We start from the raw sequence: 16,272 nt of genomic DNA, 5'->3' as shown, positions 1-16,272 counted from the left end.
CTGGAATATTGAACATTGCTCTTCTCCTTTAAAATTCTTTATTTTACGGGGAGGCAAGTACCTCTGCGTCCTCCTGATGTGAGGGGTAAGATCCCCACCCCCACAAACTTAATATATACCAACTCTGACATTCCTATAGCTTGGAAAAAGGGAATATTCTGGGAAGTAGCCATCTTGGACTTAGTATATATAAGTCCACTTTTTCAGCAATTTGGTCTCCATCTTTTAGGACTCGCTCTGGTGAGTCCCAACTTTTCATATGATTACCCCTTTCAGTAAATAGTTTAACTTTTCTCTAGGGTCCAAGTACCTCCATTTTTTAGTGCAATGGTTCCCTAAAACAGATTTTACCAAATACTATTTTGTCATATGAAACTGAATAAACAGCAATCCTCTAAAGTTATGGCAACCCTGAAATTGATTATAATTAGTACAGCTGCAGGAGATTCTCCTGATGCTTTGGGGGTTTGAAAGGCTTTGCTCTTCTAATACAGTATTTTGTTTGTGTTTTCTCATATGACGTCTTCCTAATTTGTGCCTGAGGATATGTCATTCTGCAAAATCAGCTTCTGGGACAAGTACTCTAACCCGATCAATGAATATCCTTCTCTATCAGAATTATTAGCCACAATCCACAGTATAAACATGATTGCATTTCTTTCCCCTGCTTGCAGCTGCAAAGAAACCAATTTCATCCTTTCTTCCCCTGATCAAAGACTGTTCACTTGAAAGAGCTCAATCTTGAACTTCCAGAAACATAATAATTATACATATAAAAACAAGTTCTTCTTTAAAAGGGTAAAAAATAGAATTTAGCAAAACAAGCAATTATCTGTTTAATAAACATAAAGCACTACATATTTCTTATATTTGCTGTTGCTGATAACAGCACAATGGAAAAAGATAATTTTTTTTACCTCCGACAGATTCTATATCAGAGTCAGAGACGTGTGTTATTGAGAACCGGGACACTGGTGCAGGTGAGACAGAGAATCGAGAATACTGAATAGGTACTGGCTTCTTTTGCTCTGCAACAGGCTGAGGAATGTCAGGTCTTTCTACATCTGATGGCAACACGGCCCCTTTCTCAGAAGATACAAAAGATGGTTTTATTTCCGCTGTGGGGAAATCATCCTCCCACTCCAGCCCACCACTACCTGGTGTAGAGAAATAAAGAAAATTCAATTATCTTTCCATGGAAACACAGCAACCTCTGAATAAGGAGGTCAAGACATCAGTTCTGCTAACATTACTACTTATAAAATGCAGAAAGTCAACAGCTGGTTTTCTATCTTCATGCGAGCACTCTGTCTCGCAGTCTAAGAATACTTTCCTGAACCTTATTTTTAAATGATAACGGCAGTATTAAAAATAAATACAGAAAAGCAACAGTTAACATAGCTAATATACACTCAGAAGATGTTAATACACTAATCATTTTTTTCACTTAAAACTTATGTTCTGTCACCAGCAAGTATTTTATGTAGCACCTGTAAACACCCGTGCAAGTAAAAAAAAATAGTAAAAATAAAGCTATTACATGGAGCCTGCTCAGTATATAGTTCCTTAAGCATAAATGCTTTACAAAATATTAAACTAAAGTGGCATATTATAATAAGAGGAACTCAGTTTATGTTTACTGTGGTTGAGACTAACAGTGCATAACAGGTTTGCAGAACTCATTTGCGGAGTTCTGAACATATGCCACAGCAAGCAGACATAAAGCCAAAAAACTCAATTCCATCCAGCTGAAATAATTGTTAGTTTATAAAAAAAAGTGTATCATTGGCTTGAAATAGGTAGAATAATTGGCTTGAAATAGGCAGAACAATCTTGCTGACTAGAAGAATGACACTAACAGATCCCAGAAAATTATTCTGCTCAGGCATTTAAACAGCAGAATACAATTGTCAGATTGCTATTAAAAGATTGAATACTCAAATGTTTAAACCACAAAACACTGATCATAGAAGACTGATACATAAAAAACATAAACACATACAAAAAACACATTTACATACATTTTATGTAGGGAACAAGATCCCCTGCATCACCCACACACCCTGCTAATTACATATACCAAATTTAAGATTGCACAGTGGGAAACAGTGAAATCCCACTCCTCTCTGTACTGTGATCTCACAGATGTAACTACCGACATTTTTCAAAATACTTCAGTTTTGATATTACATGCTAACATATTTGACATATTGACCAATCAATCTTAAAACCTTACAAATGGAACCCCATTTGTCTGTACCTGCAACCATGACAGTGAGCCATATTCTTATGGCAGAGATGATGTCTACTCCAGTAACACTTTAGAAAAACATGAAGGATACTTGAATTAGGAAAAATCACTGCTCCCCCAGAGCTAGATCCCCAAAAGTGCTGCAGGATTCACAAGAGGCAGTCACATTGCTTCAGCAATCTCCAGAACATCCTCATGAAGTAAAAGCCATTTTCATTGAGAACATGGGAGAGGGGGATGATATAGAGACGACCCTGATGTTTACTTATATCGAACTACAGGAAGCTGATGCCCCTTAGGGATTTTTTTTTTAAACAAAATATTGTGTTGGTGCAGCACCTTGATGATCAAGAAAATTGGGCAGAATAAAATATTGTATGGCTGGTGAGAATGCAGAGACAGCTCACACAGCTGGGTTCATGCTGCAATAGCAGAGATCTGCATTGGAAAACCTGAAACCACTGGCACCACTACCCATAACTAGTTCACAAGAACAAGCTCAGTCACTGATTATGTGTTCTTTATCAAGTCTACTAGATTATTTTCCTGCTGGAAAATGTCCACCAAATTGCTTTCCACAGAAACAGATACCAGCATACTAAGTACCCAGTTATCCCACCACTGCCTTTCAACATCTTTTTTGAGTGTCAGGAATTTCCCATCTGCAGAGGACACCACATCTACTATGAGGTTATGCTCCACAGATGTAGTTGAAGAAATAAACAGCGGTGCCCTGCTGCATCATACTTGGGTGATGGAATTATCTGCAGTGTTCACTGCACTACCATTCTAGACAGCAACACCATGTTAGACAGTTCAGGTCAGTTCAGGTCAGGGATAAAGAGAGAGTGCTTCTAGCAGAATGAAAATCTACACCTTACGTGCTTGACGCAGCAATGACTTATCAAGTCAGCTTGGTGACTGATCCTCGGGATGTGTCCCACTTCCACTCAAAAGGTAAAGGCTGTTATTGTTTATCCATCAAAAGTCTAACCATGGCTAAATAGTCAAGACAAATAAGACCAGTGAAATGCTTGTGTTTCTTCAATTAAAGGTGCTTATTTTCTGAGGAAGAAATAAGCAAGATGATTTGTTTACCTATTTATTTAACATTAGTTAACGGGCTGAGTCATCTTATCCATGGACCCTTCTGAGTTATAACCCAGGCCAGAAGACAAAGACATGTGCCGTCATCGAACAATTCTAAGGTGTGTAATTAAACAAGTCTTGCTAACTCAACTGTAGATGCAGGAAATGAGACATTTTTCATCCTTAAAATGGCAGAATGCTGCTTCGTGGAATTGAAAGAAGAGGTGAACTGTCAAAATGTAACAGACTGGGTAACTGGTCTTGCTCTTCTGGATATGTATTTCTGGTGCAGTGAGGCTTCATCAACATTTTCTGACTGTAAAGCAAGCCGGATAACTTGACAGTTATGGATTGTTTTAGTGACTCCTTGTAGTTTATGTTATGATCTTTGTAACCTTGCTTTTAAGGCCCCACAGTGCAGGATTCCATTTATGTTAAATAATAGTCATTGCTTACAATGTGTGTCCTGTAATACACTGGAATAGACAGAGGTTAGATCCTTACAATCTGTCTGACTGTATATTCTCAGCATTACTATTATGGTAATTTGTTTTGAGATCCGTGTTGGGTGAGTAGGAAAGCAGGCTTCAAGCCCCAGTATAAATGATGGACAGCACAGCAGATTTACGCTGGGTTAACAAGCATTACTTTCTTTGGGCCTAAACCACCTTGACTGCACATGTGATTGACAGGCCACCGATAACTGTAAAGGTGTACCACTGAGGCATGGTTTTGGTGGCTGTGCTCACATGCTGATGGGCAGGGTGTGTACAACTTATATAATAAACATAAGATTAAAGATGTGTAATAACTTGTGACCTTGTTTTAAAGGTCCTGCATTGCAGAATCAATGCCATTTACAGTTTATTCAGGGTAAGGGGAAATTCTTTGTGGTAGACATCAGTTTGCTGGACATTCTCCTGCTGGAAAGTGAGCTGTATGAATGAGCAGGTTTGGACTCTCTTTTGTGACTCAGTCAAGAGTATGTTAATATCTGTACATTTTTGTTTTTCAGGTCTCACTCTGTTCCATTCTGATATCATTAGCAGAACTCAGTGCCCAAAGCCTTAACAATAAGAACAACTTAACTGACATCCTTGGAGTAATGGAAATTTGGCTGGCTGAACCTTCAGAGCAGATAGGCAAGAATTCTTCTATAGAAACACACTCAGACCACATCAGACTGCTCATATTTCTCATACTCATCCCTGCTCCAACCACAACTCTTCCAAGATACAGATGACACCATTCTTTCCCATGCTTCTCACAGTTTTACAATTGTAACAGGAGCTTTAAACGTTAATCTCCTTGGCATTCATAAACCCAAAGGAAAAAAAATTCTCTCCTTAACAACCTTACACAGCTTGTCTTCTCTGTTTTACTCAAGAATCCCAAACACCAATATGTCGTTTGTGTTCAATTTCTTCATAAAAAAATCACCCTTCATAAATGAAGTATGTCACTTGCCTACTCAGTGGTTTAAGTGACCTTTTTCCAAGCTAGGCCATAAATTTCTACAGAAATCCCAAACCATCAACAATACTTATTAAACGTGGACATTTTCTTCTTGAATCCAAGGAAAGCCTATTGTACTCTGAATATCAGAGCACATATTTGTCTCCCCTCTACAAAGCTGACTCCTCCCTCACTACTGTGCTTCACAGATTTAATACATTGCACCAAGTGATAGAAAAGGTCTCGTTTTTTGTTGCTATTAAACTGAGATTAAAGTTAAAACTTGCCCATGGCTTAGCAAAGAAATAAAATCCAAGCTAAAAAGTAGGAATGTATGCCATAGATGGAAATCGTCCCTCTTACACAAGAACTATTCTAAATATCAAAATATTAGACAAGAATATAAGGGAGTGATGAATCTACCTACTTAAGAAGAAATCAAATAGCTAAATTCTCCCATCCTGAAAACATTCCAGAAGCTTATCAATGACCTGACATACTTTGATAACCCTCTATAAACTAACAAAGCCCTACCAATACAGACTACAATATCATCATCGATCCCCTTTTTTGAAGTTTTCTACATAGGCATCATGGGAACTGTGGCCACCTCTCTCTCTATTCAGTGCCACTCTCCTACCTTCTTTGAGAGTCATACCTGACTGTCACCAGCTTCTCTCAATCTAGCTCTTTGCTGGATATGCTTGCTCCTCTTTTGTTCTTCTTGTCTCTCCCAAAACCATTTTCACCAAACTGGTTTTTTGCATTCTTGCACATGTGCCTGAACCATTGGAATTCTGTTTCCGTTCCCCTTGTCTGCAAGTGGAGATACTTTGGCTTCTGGTCTGATGTCACCATTGTCCCACAGTGCACATACTATCACCTATTCCAGGCACTTCACCTTTTTGAAGTATCCTTTTGTCACTCACTTCCTCTGAAAGTCCGTGCAGTAGCCCTTCTGACTCTAGTTTTGACCTCTTCATTTGGACTTCCTTTCTCCTCAACCACTCTTCACAGATGCTGGAAGCTGTTAAACAGTTCCACTATTTTCCTTCTGTCTCCCTTTTGCTGCAATGACAACTGACATGCCTGTACTCAGTTTCATCCTATGTCCCTTCAGTTTTACATTCCATTACTCCATCATCTGATGAAGATCCTGTTCAGAATCTGCTTGCAATGTCGCATCATCTGCATACAGTAGCTTTTTTATCCCCCCACCCCCACCTGCTTTTTAATGCAGTCCTTCACCAGTGTGAACAGCAGTGAACTCAGAGCTGAACCCTGATGAACCCCCCACTCCAACTGGGGATCCCTCTGTGAGTCTGAACAGTGCTCGCACTTATGTCACTGGATCCTTGTACATAAATGGCAAATTCCACCTGTGCATCCAGGATTATCAACAAAGGACTGCCCAACTTGTCTTTCTTGGAATCATATGCTTTCTCTAAGTCTAGGAATGCCCAGTCAGACCTTTTCCTCATATCTAGTTTATTCTCCATTATCTGTTGCACACATGGTAGTCCATGAGTAGTGACTAGTGCCAACTATTGAAGCATTGTCCCAGTCAGAAGAATCCATACAACCATTAAAGTATAGAGGAAGTAAACAGGTAAAAGTGTACAATTGTTAACAACAGGAAAATAAGTGGCTATGTTCCATCTATTGTAATAGCAAACGCACATGGAATATGCATCATTTTTATAGAAAATAAATGCTTTTGTTTGCCTAATGCTTGCAGTGTTCAACTTGCAACATCTAGCATTGATTCGAACAGAAAAGCTGAAAAGCTCCAGGAGACTTTCATTTATTCCGTCAACATTAATATCAATGGTCCTTGACACAGCTTACTTAAAGACATGCTGACTGCTTTTAAAGATTTACTCACTTTCTTCAGAGATGTTCCCATCTGAGGAGTCATCAGATGTGTTCTGTCGTTCTGATGGAGTAGTTGGAGTGGTGGCCTCTTTTCCTGGAGGATTGTCTCCCACTTCTGGGAAGACCTGGTCAGTTAGTTCTCTGGTTGGACTTTCCTACAAATTAAGCATACAAAAGATTACAATGCTGTTGAGGAGTTGACAAGTGAAAGGATAATTTCTTAGTCCCTGTCCTTGTTAAGTTCACCTACATCACCAATAGGACAGCAAAAAGAATCAGAGGGTGGCCAGCAAGGATGGCATCATGCATGATACCAAAAATGCTATCAGGCTACCCCATATCTGCAAGGCTTTGTCAAAGGGAAATCCTGTCTACTCAATGTCTTTGAGATGGTCACCCAGGCTGTAGACAACAGCCATTTTGTTCACACAGCTTATCCTGATCAGGCCAAAGCATTTGATGCTATACACCATACATTGTAAACAAGCTAAGTACATTAAAAGTAGATCCATATGTGAAAAAAAGGATAATCAACTGAATGAAAGACAGAGCCCACATAATTAAGGTGTCAAATACCTCCTGAGAAAGTAAGGGAGGTAACGCGTGTTGTGTCATTACAGGGACCCCTGGCTTTCAGCATCTACTTCTCCGATATCAACACCAGGAATCAGGTCCTTTGGTTAACTTAGTTTGCAGATGACTGCAAACTGGGCAATATTGTCAAACGTCTCTCTGAAACCCATTCATTACAGCAGGAACTAACCCTCATAAACAAATGGTGTTCAAAATAAGGGCTAAAATTAAATGCATAATATTGTCACATTTGGTAAGCATCTCTCTCTCTAAATATACAGTATAACCAATTTTCTTACTATAAAGTGATAATATAATCAGAGATCTTGGGATCTGGGTTGATAATTGTAGAAGCAGTAATTAGAAACTCCTTTCATTTAGCACAATTAACATGTAAAGGCATATCATCCAGGTCAAAATAAAGTGTCATCCCTCACTTTGCAGCCCCAATAACACCAATTACTGAGTACAGTGCCTCCTTTAGGATACAGTTTTTTAGACATATTAAGCAGTTGGAAAGGCTCCAGAAGTTGCTAAAGAAAACATTGTTAGCCAAAGTCCTTCAGCTACCAGGAAAGGCTAGAAGCATTACCTTTTTTTACATGGTTTATTATAGACTGCTTTGGGGTGATCTATGCCTTTCATTATGTGCTATTAGGGTCCCTATTCTCCTTGATCTCCTGCACCTTTGCAAATCAAACAGCTGTAGTAATAACAGAACTAGGGACTTAAATCTCCACCAGCACATAAATAAAACACACTGGAGAGACAAATATATTACAATATGCCTACCCTACCTCTGTGATGCCCTAACATCCTACAAATTAAACCTGGATGATTGGATGGGTACCAGTAAACCTAGTCTGGGACTTACCTGCTTTGCCCTTCTTAAGAAGGAAGGGCGGGGTTACAATGTGAGGGTGGGTACTGCCAATGTTTAAATGTTTTTGTGACTCAATTGCTTTGTATTTCTTATGATCCTGTAATCATCCTGTGATCCTACGCTCAGCATTCAGTTTTCTGCCTAGGAATCAGCACACCTGTCTCCCTCTGGCTCCACTGAGATGGTGCTTACAGGACTCTTTAGGAAACCAAAATATTATACTGTTGTTTGACAATGGGAAGGAACAACACGGAAACTATAAAAAAAAACATAAAGGTAGTGAGAGCTACTTTGTTGACAGTGTACAGCTCTTACCAGCATGAGAAAATAAATTACATGTATCTTATTGGTAGCTTTGGATGAACTACATGAAATCATAGAAAGATCTGTAGCATCATACTATAAGATCCAATCAGGTGATGACAAAGGGTTTATAATTACTAGGCATGCAGTCCAGGTCCAGGAGACATTAAAGAGCCTAGTTCATATCTCCAATTGCTCCAAAACACTGTGTGGTTTAAGTGACTTGTTCAATGTCACTCGGCATGTAAATAAATGAAACAGATCATTAACAACTTGGAGCTTTAGTCCACTGCACTAACCGCCAGAGTAACAGTTTTCAACTAAATGCAGAAATCCTTTAACATCCAATTTTGTAGAGAAGACTGTTTCATAGTAATGTGGAACAAAAACTACATATTGGATGCTGAAGATCAAATGAACCTGATCATCACTCCAAATAATGCAAACTGTATGACTTGGCAAATGTCATCCTCTTTGAATTTGCCGGGGGCCTGTATAAAAGGTACTGCAAAAATATGTTACAAAAATGCAACATATTTAGATTATATTACAGAATCCATGACTACTAATAAATTAGTTCACTCTTTAGTGCAATGAATAAAAAAACAAACAAAAAAACAATTACAAACAATATAAATGCGACAACAGCTTTTGTTCAACATCCCAAGATTCATACAAAAATTAGAAGTATTGCTGCATATAGCATATTTGTTGTGTGCGTGGGGGGTCTGACATGCTTGCAGGACACCTACATTCTGTCTTTGACATCCCTATGTCTTCTCTTTCATCAAGAATAGCTATCCCTTCTAACATCACTCCGTATTCTTCTGACCTACTTGAAGGGCTAATAATTCTGTACTGTTACAGCATACACCTCCAGAGTCAATAGAAACAATCATAGACAAATGGGGCCTTATTCAGGATAATGATTTAGGTCCCCTGCCAGCCATACCAATATCCCATTACTTGGTTGTCTCTCCCAAGTTACTATAAAGACCCTGTCAGCGTACATGCACTTGCAATTATCAGAGATTTGGATTTCATTTAAAATGTTAATTTCAAATTTTACAGAAAAAAAAATTATGCCATATTCTAACCCAACCAAAAAGTTTTGACAACCTGCAGATGTGCTTTCAGTTCCTCATTTGATGAGCTATACAGTTTTAAATAATCGACAAAGAGAAGATGAGAAGTCTTTACACTTGGTTGTTTTCTAGGAGCAAAATTATAGCCATGGCCTATGCTGTTAAGTAGACAGCTTAATGGGTTAAGGGCAAGGCAGAATAGTACCCTGGAATATCCCACTTTGAGTTTTTATCCCTGGGATAATAATCTGTCCTTTATCATGGTTTGCACTGTTTCATGATCACTGTAATGTAATCGATCAGTGTAGGGTGTATCTTATACATTTTTAAGCACTCTTTTATCCATGAATGTGGGATACTATCAAATGCTTTTTTATAGTCAATCCATGTCATACTTAAATTCTTCCCCTTTTTACAGTTCTCCACTATGACTTTATTTAACAATAAATGATCCTTTATTCCATATGACTTTCTTTTATTGCACTTTTGTTCTACTGCCATAATTGAGTTTTCTTCTAAATGACTATAAACTCTGTCAGCATCACTTCCCATCTATAGTTTATATGTCATCGGTGACATAGTTGTATGAAAGGTTGGACACTAAGGAGGGAGAAGAGGACCTGTACCAATTGGCTAGACAGAGGGACCGAGCTAGGAAAGATGTGCAGCAGGTAAAGGTGATAAAGGACAATGAGGGAAACATACAAGCGAGGAGAATGTGTTGAGCAGATGGAAAGTGTACTTTGAGGGGTTGATGAATGAAGAGAATGAGAGGGAGAGAAGGTTGGTTGATATGCGGATAGTGAATCATGAAGTACAATGGATTAGCAAGGAGGAAGTAAAGATAGCTATGAAGAGGATGAAGAACGAAAAGGCTTTTGGTCCAGATGACATACCTGTGGAAGCATGGAGGTGTTTAGGTGAAATGACAATGGAGTTTTTAACCAGATTGTTTAATGAAATCTTGGAAAGTGAGAGGATGCCTGAGGAATGTAGACAAAGTGTTTTGGTACTGATTTTTAAGAATAAGGGTGATGTGCAAAGCTGTAGTAACTACAGAGGAATTAAACTGATCAGTCACAGCATGTTATGGGAAAGAGTAGTGGAAGCTAGGTTAAGAAGGGACATGATGATTAGTGATCAGCAGTATGGTTTCATGCCGGGAAAGAGCACTACAGATGTGATGTTTGCTCTGAGAGTGTTGATTGAGAAGTACAGAGAAGGTCAGAAGGAGTTGCACTGTGTTTTTGTAGACGTAGAGAAAGCATATGACAGGGTGCCTAGAGAGGAGTTGTGGTATTATATGAGGAAGTCAGGAGTGTCAGAGAAGTATGTAAGAGTGGTACAGGATATGTACGAGGGAAGTGTGACAGCGGTGAGGTCTGCGGTGGGAGTGATGGATGAGTTTAAGGTGGAGGTGGGATTACATCAAGGATCAGCTCTGAGTCCTTTCTTATTTGCAATGGTGATGGACAGGTTGACAGACGAGATCAGACAGGAGTCCCCATGGATTATGATGTTTACAGATGACATTGTGATCTGTAGTGAGAGTAGGGACCAGGTTGAGGAGACCCTGGAGAGGTGGAGATATGCTCTAGAGAGAAGAGGAACGAAGGTCAGCAGAGCTAAGACAGAATATGTGTGCATGAATGAGAGGGAGGATAGATGAATGGTGAGGATGCAAGAAGTAGAGATGGTGAAGGTGGATGAGTTTAAATACTTGGGATCAACAGTTCAGAGTAACGGTGAGTGTGGAAGAGAGGTGAAGCAGAGAGTACAGCAGGATGGAGTGGGTGGAGAAGAGTGTCAGGAGTGATTTGTGACAGACGAGTACCTGTAAGAGTGAAAGGGAAGGTCTACAAGAGGGTAATGAGACCAGCTATGTTATATGGGTTGGAGACAGTGGTATTGACAAAAAGGCAGGAGTTTGAGCTGGATGTGGCAGAGTTAAAGATGTTAAGATTTGCACTCGGTGTGACGAGGATGGACAGGATTAGGAATAAGTATATTAGAGGGTCAGCCCAGGTTGGAAGGTTTGGAGACAAAGCCAGAGAGGCAAGATTACGTTGGTTTGGACATGTGCTGAGGAGGGATGCTGAGTATATTGGGAAAAAGATGCTAAGGATGAAGCTGCCAGGTAAAAGGAAAAGAGGAAGGCCTAAGATAAGGTTTATGGATGTGGTGAGAGAGGACATGCAAGTGGTTGGTGTGACAGAGCAAGATGCAGAGGACAGTAAGAAATGAAAACAGATGAGCCACTGTGGCGACCCCTAATGGGAACAGCCAAAAGAAGATGAGTTTATATGTCATCGGTAGGCAAGTTATTCGTCTATAATTTTCAGGGTAGCTTGCAGGTTCACTCTTAAGTAGGAGCATTGTTTTTCCTGTTGTTAGCCAGAATGGTGTCTGTTCGGGGTGTGCATATAAATAGTTCTTACTCATGGCTTAATATTCATGCAAAGATGTTAATAATTTTAACCAGAAGTTAGGTACTGCATCTGGGCCTGGGGCTTTCCAATTAGAGGCTTTTCTTAACTTTGTTTCAATCATTCTGGCTGTTACTTCATCCCATTTCATATCCCGTACCTTTAAACTTCTTATTCTTTCTTTTACTTCTTCTGCCCATTTAGCATCTTTGTTATGTTCCACAGGATCTTCATAGATGCTTCTCCAAAATGTATCTATTCCTCTTATTTTGGTGGTCTTTCGATTCCTTTTACCTTATTTCCCATTTCTCTATAAAACTTTTTTGTTCATCAGTAAATTGCTTATTTTGTACTTTCCTTTATATTTATCTTTGTATCTTCTATGTTTTTCTACCTGTGCTGAAATTTTTAGTTTATTTGTGAGTGCATGATAGATCCTGGTCTGTTCTAATACTGTACATTGCTTTTATCACATCTACCTTTCTTAGTATTTTTGTTGATTTATTCCCTCTCTGATAGTCTTCTAACAGTGACACTTCTTTCTTAATTGCTTTATAGTTTTCTCTATTCGATATTTCCATGATGGCATTCAATTTTTCCCCTTCCTTTCCCTCGCTACCCTGTGTTCTTGTGGTATAACTTTATCAGTTACTAAGCTAGCTACACAGTGACATATCCTGTTTACTTCTGTTAGATCGCATGGATCTCTATGAGCAGTCCTAATTACTGTGTTCATTTGTTTTATCAGACTTCTGACTTTTTGGGTTTTATTGACCTTCTGCAGTCTATTTCTCTCATTGATCTTGATATATCTGTCCATGTCTATTATACCAAGCAACTCTTCTCTTTGCTCATTTTCTTCCAAACTGAGGGCACATCCCTTGTTTTCCATTTCCTGCAAGCATTATATAGAAGGTTCTATAACATCTTCCTGTGGCACATTCTCTTCAATTTCATCCTGTGCCATCCGTTGCTCATATGGGAACTCACTGGCCTATCACTCCTCAACATTGACTGCATCAAAGTTTCCACAGTTTCCTGTTCCTTTCCTTGCTGTCTTGCTTCAAGTGAACATTTATACTGGTTTCCTGTGGAAGGCTCCACAATATCTTCATATTGCACCTGACCAATTGCTTTCTGTTGCACTGGTTTCCCCTTAATTTGGATATCCATTGCTCTGCCCTGTTGTGGTGCTTTCTGCATTCAATTTTCTACACTGAATCCTTCAGTTTGCAGGTACTCCATAACCTCAGTTTCTACTTCTTTAACTTCTCCATTACTAATCTCCCTTTTTACTGTTCCTATTTGTCTTCTGATTTTTTTTGTATTGTAAAGTTTTCCATGTCCGGATTCCTTTGCCTGTATTTCTCTTCAAGTATCTTTGGTGCTGCTCTTTCTGTATTGATTAGTTTTGCTTTCTCCTTTGCATAAATATTACACCATATTACATTTCATTTTCTTTCACATGTCCATATTTCTTCTTCAGATGTCTCCTGATCTTCCTGTTTCTCCTTACTTTGGAGACTCACTCCATCATGCTATGATATAACCTGTGTTAGAACCTTCTACACCAAATCCTTCACTTCGCAGGCACGCCATAACTTCAACTTTTATTTTTTAACTTATAGTTTACTAATCTTCTTTTCTACATTCCATCTTTGTGATATTATTTTTTTATTGTGAACTTTTCCATATCTGAATGCCTTTGCCTGTATTTCTCTTTGAATATCTTTGTGGTTGCTTTCTTTATATTAATTTGGCTTTCTCCTTTGCATAAATATTGCACCATATCAAATGTGTCTTTCTTTTCCATGTCCATATTTATTTTTTTTACTTTTCAAATATCTCTAGGTTTTGTTGTTTACTGTACACTGTTTTTCACAAATCTGTTGTTTCAATGAATGAAAATTTTCATCTGAAGCTTCTGACAGTTTTTCTTGTGGAAGTTTTTTTTTCCTTCCTCTAATTTATCTCTTATTCATTTTGTATATCTTGTGTCTGGAAATTCTTGGCTTGTGGTGTAATAGTAACAATATATAATTTCTTTCTTATCCTCAATAGTCCACTCTATCATCTTTATGGCTCTTCTTTGGCCTATCATTTTCTGTAATTTTGTGGACTGCTACTTCCTTCTACAATGGGGGGGGGGGGGGCATTCTCCCTGGGCCTGGCCTGACCTCATTGTAGGAATGTTTCCATATTCTGAGGATTCTACACTGTCATTTTTCCAGTCCTGGCACCAGTGCACCTTCCAGGATTGAGCACTTTTTTATCCTGGGTCTTGTGCACCCAGCTATCTCTTTCAATTTTTGACCTACTTCTGTCCATGATATATGTTATATAAATGCAGTCTGTACATCAGTGTTGCCTTGGTGAGATTTTGTGAAAACAGAGTCCACCTCACGAAGGTACTCACCAAGACTTGAGGATGAATTCAGTTTCAGCACTACTACTCTCCTTTGCTTGCTAACTTGTCTTCTCTGCATTCGGACCCCAATGATTCTCTGTTCTCTATAGTTTAATCCACGTTGGAATAGGATCTCACAAGATACAAAAAAACAATCCTATCTTCTGCAAGATTTAGTCTTGTGCCATTTCTAGAAAGTCTCAGGACTGGATATTTCACATATGTCAAACAGAAAGAAGCAGGACTGGATATCAGACATTGAGTAGAATTTTAAAATATTTTAGGAAACATTTTTTAAATGAATGCTGTATGTATGGGTCCCCCATCCATCAATGAGACCTAGGCAGTTGCCTAAATCAGCTAGTGCTGAATCCAGCTCTGATTCCACATTTAGCCACAAACATGTCTTGGTCTCAAAGGCTGAAAACACTAATAAGCTGCTCTCTGGTTTCATTAGAAAATTGAAACAGAAGAACTGTATATGTTACATACTATTAATAAACATTGATGTGATTGCCAAGTCAGAGGACAGAGAAGAAGCAAATTACATAAAATCTTTGATTTGACTTCATCATAAACAAAGAAATATGCCAGAGTATATAGAGACAAGGGATGCATCACTTTTATAATTACACACATGACAACTGTTGTTTCTAAAATAAAAAAATAAAAACCTCCATGGAACCAGACAATATACTTGTGGTGTCCACTAAACAATAAAACAATACAAAAAAAGAAACTAAATCACTATCAGTAACCAAAATGTTAGCACATGGACATATCCCTGGTCTGTGGTGACAAAATGTAGTGCACCAGTTCTCAAAGGTGCGAGGTCAGACACAAACAGATTTAGTCCAGTAACCTTTGACAAGCTGATCTGTACTTTAAGTAAAATCATGGATAGCCAGCTTCATACTGGTGCTTAATGAAAATTACAAAGGGGACTTACTTTTTTAACATGTGAAACAGTAGGCGATTCTTTAGAGAAGAACTTGTTGCAGCAGTCAGTGGATGAAAATGACTGATCTTTCCTGTCATACAATCACATTTAAACAACATCTACTTGAGTACCACACGTTGAAATACATTACTATGGTTATTTTTCCAAAATATCTTTTACAGATGATGATTTTTCCACTCTCAGGACTGTAAAATCATGATCATGGCAGATGATTTTAATTCACCCACTACAAACTGGAATAAGAATAGGATGTGCCCTGGTTCAAAGAGTATACTTGTTCCATAGACTTCCATGAATATAGTAACACAAATATAGATACATCTGCATGATGGAAACATAGCCTAGATCTAGTATGTAAGCATTCCAGCTCTCATAAATTACTAACACCATTACTTGGCAATGATCTGTGTGAACTGCAAAAGAGAGTTAACGATCACAAGGTTTTGGAAGAAACAAATTTAAAATCCACTACAATTTCAAAATAAACTACAATAAAGCCCTCAAAACATTTAATAACTATAGCCACCATTGTGATCTTATAGAATTAAATAATAAAGACATATAATGTAGACGTAAAGAGATGCTTCAACTGCATAAAGTTCAAATGACAAGGAAGGTGGTCCAGAAGGGATCTGTTTTCAGATTATCTAAAAAGGCAAAACTTCTCTTGATCAAAAAAAGAAGGCATGGAATCAATGGATAACTAACAAGTGTCAAAGACTCAAGCGAAAATACTATAATTCTTTGTAGACACATTAAAATGGCAGTTATTGCATATGAGCCACTGTGAAACTGAAACTAAATTTGGCTACCAGTAACACAGACAACAGGAGACTTTCTTTAGATCTGTAAGAGATGTTCAGAAAAAGGGTGAGTGTCTTGTTCCTTTCATTTATGATGAAGTAAAATGTTATCTAGTAAGGAAAAATCGACTTCCTGCTGTTAACATCTAAAATGGATTTTT

The 16,272-nt window shown here is 38.4% G+C and overlaps 1 protein-coding gene across 2 annotated transcripts in view; it reads right to left on the bottom strand.

The window, feature by feature from the left end:
• AATK (apoptosis associated tyrosine kinase) overlaps positions 1-16,272 on the bottom strand; it is a 2,480,061-nt gene that overhangs the window by 64,930 nt on the left and 2,398,859 nt on the right. For both annotated transcript variants that reach the window (XM_044085080.1, XM_044085081.1), the window contains 2 exons: positions 6,681-6,825; positions 918-1,157 (listed from right to left, as the gene is read on the bottom strand). In XM_044085080.1, coding sequence (XP_043941015.1) covers positions 918-1,157; positions 6,681-6,825 — 385 coding nt within the window. The remainder of the gene's footprint in view (positions 1-917; positions 1,158-6,680; positions 6,826-16,272) is intronic.

Source organism: Protopterus annectens, chromosome 10.part0 (genome assembly GCF_019279795.1).
Source record: "Protopterus annectens isolate FY-2018-M chromosome 10.part0, PAN1.0, whole genome shotgun sequence".
Lineage (NCBI taxonomy): Eukaryota > Metazoa > Chordata > Ceratodontiformes > Protopteridae > Protopterus > Protopterus annectens.
The sequence above is the reverse complement of the archived record's forward strand: the minus strand, read 5'-3'. Positions and strand labels throughout refer to the sequence as shown.